The 6,000-nt window shown below is 42.5% G+C and overlaps 1 protein-coding gene across 7 annotated transcripts in view; it reads right to left on the bottom strand.

Annotated features, from left to right (window-relative positions):
- Positions 1-631: 631 nt before the first annotated feature.
- TNFAIP8 (TNF alpha induced protein 8) overlaps positions 632-6,000 on the bottom strand; it is a 205,356-nt gene continuing 199,987 nt past the window's right edge. For all 7 annotated transcript variants that reach the window (XM_073554415.1, XM_073554728.1, XM_073554698.1 and 4 more), the window contains one exon: positions 632-1,864. In XM_073554415.1, coding sequence (XP_073410516.1) covers positions 1,296-1,864 — 569 coding nt within the window. In that variant the 3' untranslated portion in view covers positions 632-1,295. The remainder of the gene's footprint in view (positions 1,865-6,000) is intronic.

Below are 6,000 nucleotides of genomic sequence, written 5' to 3'. Positions count from 1 at the left end.
TGTACAGTACCATTGTTTTCAATGGTAAACTGAAAAACACTGTGCACATGCTGCGGATTTGCTGTGAGTTCAAATCCGCAGCATGTCAATTCTTTGTGCGGATTCCGCTGCGGTTTCACACCTTCTGCATTGTAGAGGTGTGAAACCGCAGGGCTAAACCGCAGGTCTTTTGACCTGAGAATTTACCTGCTGATTTTTCCAAATCCGCGCGGAAAGATCCGCAGGACCTAAAACTACGTGTGCACATAGCCTAACAAATCATCCATTTCTTCTTAAAAAAAAAAAAACCCTCTAGAAATCTTTTTGTGAAATTTCATACAAAGTTAAACGTTGTAATTGGACGTGGAGATTCTTTTTGCTTCGAAAAAAAAGCGACAGGCGCTTAGCGTATGGGTTTACTAGTAGAGTTTAGTGACCACATTGGACACCAAAACATTGTGTGAATGTCGCCTTCCGCATACAGATCCCAGTCCAACAGATGCGGCTACTGTGAAATGACTCTCATCCATGGGCTAAAGCAGAAGTCATTATCTTGTGTTACAATCCAATTTAGATTGGTTGTATGGCAGAAGGACATCGCAAGAAAAAACGTAAGGCTAAACCAAGTGTAACAAATCTAGTGTGTGCTGTATGACTGGATAGATTGTTTTATTTTTTTTTCCATAAGACAGTTTGTCCAGGGCATTAAGAAAGTGCAATTCTGGGGTCTACATATACAAATTAAGAACCTTTCACAATGAGGATATCGGTATCAATAATAATATCCCATAAAATGCGATGCACTTCCACGACAGCAGATCTGTATGGATATAGTTGCTACAAAACAAAGATTGGAGAACAGAAGCAAAGACAAAAAGAAGCTGCCTTGTCATTCAATTATTAAGAAACAATGCATAGAATCATGGCATATATATATATTATACATTACACAGAAAAACACGTCTTATTTGTACTGAAAGATTTTTGGCAAGGCCATAAATAGCATTTCCCCCCATCCATTTGTAGAAATTCTTCGGAAGCTTCCCAATTCTGAGTAGTTCACTGCGTTCATGGCGTTTTCCACTTACAACCTACGGTACACTCAGCATGTAGAGGGAACGGATCGGCATAGAATCACTGCTTAGTAACGACTCTCCAGCAAGAACCAGTAAGCGGTATTGTCCAACAATCTGGTTCCAGTGTTACCATCAGCGAATAAAACACCATTTCATCAATGGTCTCTTCCGCCTTGGTGGCAAACAGTTTCAGAATTGAATTTCCCAGCAATTATGTTCAAAGACGCCAACGTCCCATCATTAAATATTGTCGTCGTCTAACATTTTGTTCACACCTTCACAAAGTCTCTGAAGATGGTTTTTGTAAGGTCCAAATGGGTTGTATAGAGCCGCCAGAAACTCACAATTCGAGAAATGATCGAACACGTTGTTGATCCGTCCATGAGACTTTGCAGTGAGATGACGCTGAATCACTTGATGGAGAAACTCCCGACACTCATTCAACAATTTTGAGAGCACATTGCGGTCGAATGTATACTCCACTTGATGAAAGCTGACCACCGTCATGGCCAGCTGGTGGACTTTCCTCTTGAACTTTTCCATAAGTGCGATCTCCTCCTGGTTGAACTGATTATTCCTATACAGGACTGCCAGCTTTATTACTATCTTGATGAGATTCTTTATTATTTTCTCGGAGTCTTTCTTGCTTTGGGTGAACTCTTTGGTTGCTTGATAGAGCTCATCCAACACTTCTCCGCTTGTATCGTCAATCAAGGAGGTTGCAATGTATTTAGATGAAGCCATCTTACCAAGAATTTTCTTCTGGGCCTGGACAGCCAGATATTTGGAACTGAAAAAATCTGTTGCCACTAAAATAGAAAAAAAAAAAAAGTATTAATATACCAGTGACGTTAGTTTTAGGTATTTACTGTTCAATATAGATGTACCAACTATTTAAGCAAAACGGGACCTCAATCAGACCTTTACTTATCAGCACATGATGGCATGTCACAGTAATTTCCCACCTTACCTTGATGTGAGAATTTATGCTACTGGGTTCTAATGTTTTGTCTTGAGGGTCAGATAAGTATTAAGTAATGTAATCCAAAACATAAATCACAGCCACCAATGCCTCAAACATATGTTTTTACCATATCAAAGCCTCTCATGTACAACCTAAATATATCTATATTGCTCTATAAGTCTCAAGGAAGTAAAACGTGTGGTCTTTTGGCCTCTATTTTTTCCCCCTCCATTTGGAAGGTATGAGGGAGGGGTGCACAGAGGGGTGTGTGTGTAAGGGTGTGACAGGGGCCATTATATGCCTCTCCCTCTTTAAACCGTGTTTATACCAAGTGTATGGTTTTATTGTATTTTTATGACTGTATTAAAATGTGAATCTGCATAGAGTTTCATAGGCACTAATGTACACAGTTAATGTAATGTATTGAGATTAATGTATGTTATTCATGTAAAGTGTAAAGGGAAAGTCTAAAGTGAAGTTTAGATTATATAAAGCATAGCATAATACTTGGGGATTAAGTTAGAAAGGGGGAAGATTTAATTGGGGGCACATTAGATATAGGAAGTTCACTGCATACTGTTAAAAGGTTACTGAAGTTAAATATGTGAAAGGTGACATTTGCCCAGCCACTGACTGTGCAAGCAGACAGCAAAAGGAGACGGCTGGTGATTGGTCCAGCCCAAAGTGGGAGGTGTCAGGGCCAGTAGAAGGCAACCACTTCCTGGTTTAGTCAGTAAGAGTTCATTGGTGACAGTTGCTAGGGTGACGTCAAGGTGCAGAGGGCTGAAACATGGCGTAGGCAAAGACGTTCTGGCGGTATGAGGTCAAAACTCTCTGCAATGTCCAGAGCCCAAGGCTCAAGTCGGGGGCAATGGAGGGCACCAAAAAGCCTTCTGTACAGTGGAACCATGTGTGTGGGTGGTGGCAGAATGGCATGGGGTCCTCCAAGCAATCCTGTGCTAGTATATCACTCCATACAGTGTGCTGCAGTTGTCAGCAGTGAGGACAGCGAGATGCTGGGGTAGAATTCTTCATGCTGTCTTAACTTTCTCAAGACACAGCAACAAAGACAAACTTAATGAAAAATAAACTGGCCTGTGAAATAAACATCTTCCATCTTAACATCACCTGCACCAGCAGACTATTTTCTGTAACATGAAATCATTTCTACATTGAAGCATATAATACGGCAGCCATAGAACAGAATCTATTAAATTTACAAAATTATGACCCATCATCTTTAGTGTTTGTCTCCTCAGCCTCTCCACTACCAGATATTGAGCCTACAATAAAACCTCTGCAGGGGCGACCCTTATCCAGAGAATGAAGTCGTAGGGGATAATGAAGTACATCAATCACTATGAAAAAACACGAGGTATGTTCCATCTTAGAATAAAGTCCCAAATGTATGTAATACATGTAAAAAATTGAAAAAGCACCCATTGATTTACACCAATCACAATCCTGCACGACTTGCCAGCTTTGCTTTAGTTCTACCCCGCAGCACTTCTCTTTCTATGTTCCCGTTTTCAGTTTAAATAGTTGTTGAGAGGATCTGTTTCCTATTGTTACTTCATAGCAAGCAAGTCATGGGTCATATTACAAATTTACAGTCCTCAGTTTACTATATTTCCTATCTTGTCCTACCATTGCTAACATGGTAAAGTGTCACTGGATCCGGCAACATGTAACTGCCTCTGCACCCGGACCCAGGGCTGGCGTTAGGGGCAGCCAGACCAGGCAGCCGCCTAGCGCCCCTGCTCCTCCAGGGGCCCCCAGTCAGTGGCCGCTATGGGCGCCTGAGTAACAGGGGCCCAACGTTGCCCCCTCCCCGCATTGCACATTCAAGTTATCGGCATCATAGATGCCAATAAAGTTGAAAGCATTGACGAAGGAGAGAGCATCACCTCACACTCCCTCTCCTATCACTCTCCCTCAGTGTTTCAGCAGTGGAGCTGATAAGACGCTGAAATGCTCTGCAGAAGTCAGTGCAGCTGGGGAAAGAGGAGGAGGGGTAATTATTGTGCGTGTCTGCTGTATGATAGTGTGTGGCAGTACTGCACTATACTGTGTGTGTGAGCCTGCATTATACTCTTAGGGAGCTGCATTATACTGTGTGTGGGGGCTGCATTATACTGTGTGTGGGGGGACTGGACTATACTGTGTGTGTTTGTGGGGGAGGCTGAATTATACTGTTTGGGGGTGGGGCCTGCATTATTCTGTGTATGTGGAGCTGCATTATACTCTGAGGGGCTGCATTACACTGTGTGTGAAGGAAGCTGCACTATACTGTGTGTGTTTGTGGGGGTGGGACCTGCATTATACTCTGAGGGGGCTGCATTAGGGTGTGCGCACATGTTGCGGATTCTGCTGCGGATCCGCAGCGGATTTGGCCCTGCAGATCCGCAGCAGTTTCTACTGCGCTGTACAGAATCCTTTTAGTCTATGTAAATTGAAAAACGCAGTGCCCACAGTACGGAATTTTCCGCGGCATGTCAATTCTTTGTGCGGATTCCACACCAGTTTGGCACCTGCTCCATGACAGGTGTCAAACTGCAGGCTAATCCGCAATAAATCCACAGATAAACCGTGGGGAAAATTCCGCAGCAGAATCCGCAACGTGTGCACACACCCTGATACTGTGTGTGGGGGGCTGCAATATACTCTACCAAGGACCATGGGGAGTGCATTTTGCTATATGTACTATATGGGCCCGCATTATATTGTATGGAGGACTATCTGTACCAATCATTCGCTCATTTAGTGGCCTGAACTTAGGGTTTATAAATACAAGAAATGTTTCTGTGTGATGGTGCATTAGGTTAGCATTTGGGGCTCCACTTTAAAATTTTGCCCAGGGCCCCACTTTGTCTAAAACCGGCCCTGCCCGGACCACCAAGTGTGCAGGTTGTCTCTCCCTGTCCTACAACATAGCAACACTTTAAAAAGAGATTTCCACCAAATCACACTTTTTTAAACAAAAATTGGCTGCCACAACTGTAAAAAGAAAACAAAATCAATACTTCTTACTAGAGATGAGCAAATCGATTAAATGCAAATAGAATTTGTGCTGAACTTCTAGGGTCTAAAATGCAACATTTCTCCTTGTGGAGAGTGAAAGTTAGCGTAAGGAGACTTATCAGCCATGTAGTGTTCCACTGAGAATTTAAATATGCATGTGGCAACGCTCGTCAAGCAGGCAATATTTACTTTTAGAATTGCTATCCCCAGTAGGTGGCACAAATGTTCTTGTCCTCTTTCTCTCTGAAGAGGACATTTACATTTGGATTTGTAATAATTTGCAGAACCAGGTGAATTTAAACAATTTGTAATTCACTTTCTGTGAATCCCTTAAAGTGGCTGCTGACGTTTCACACGTTGCAGAAGATTGGATCAGTAAGAAAGCGCCTCGGGTGGACTTCCCCACAACGCCTGGCAGCATCACACCACATGGTTAATCAGGAGGGACCATCATAGTCTGTATAAAAGCAGAGGCAGGAATTGCAGGGGTGGTGAATCTGGATAGTTAGAGGACATCATAGCTCACAGTTTAGCCATAGAGATTAGGAGAGAAAGCATAAAACACTTTAGAAACTGCACAGATAAAGCAACAGAAATTAAGACTAAGGTGTAAGGAATAGAGTATATTGTCATATAGATGAAGCATTTTTGAGTCGCAGCCAATTTAATTATTGGGAAAAACGTCAAATTCAAATTTCAAAAGATTCACTTATCCCTTCACTCATCTCTTCTAATTATCTATTCTCTTCCTCAGCGATCCAGTGGTTAGCATCCTGTACGCACTCCTTGTCTTTGGCTACAGTGGTCGCATGTCAACAATTGATGGCTGCAGCAGTCACGATCCTGGCAGCAAAGCTCATCTGTACCCTTCCTTTAATAAGGAGCTAATGCTACTCTTCTCTGGGGCCATTCACAACACATACTTTCATCAGTTTTGCATACGGAAATCGTCAAATAAAG

This window comes from Dendrobates tinctorius, unplaced genomic scaffold, assembly GCF_039654945.1.
Source record: "Dendrobates tinctorius isolate UK_male_01 unplaced genomic scaffold, ASM3965494v1 ptg000003l, whole genome shotgun sequence".
NCBI classification, from domain to species: Eukaryota; Metazoa; Chordata; class Amphibia; order Anura; family Dendrobatidae; genus Dendrobates; species Dendrobates tinctorius.
The sequence above is the reverse complement of the archived record's forward strand: the minus strand, read 5'-3'. Positions and strand labels throughout refer to the sequence as shown.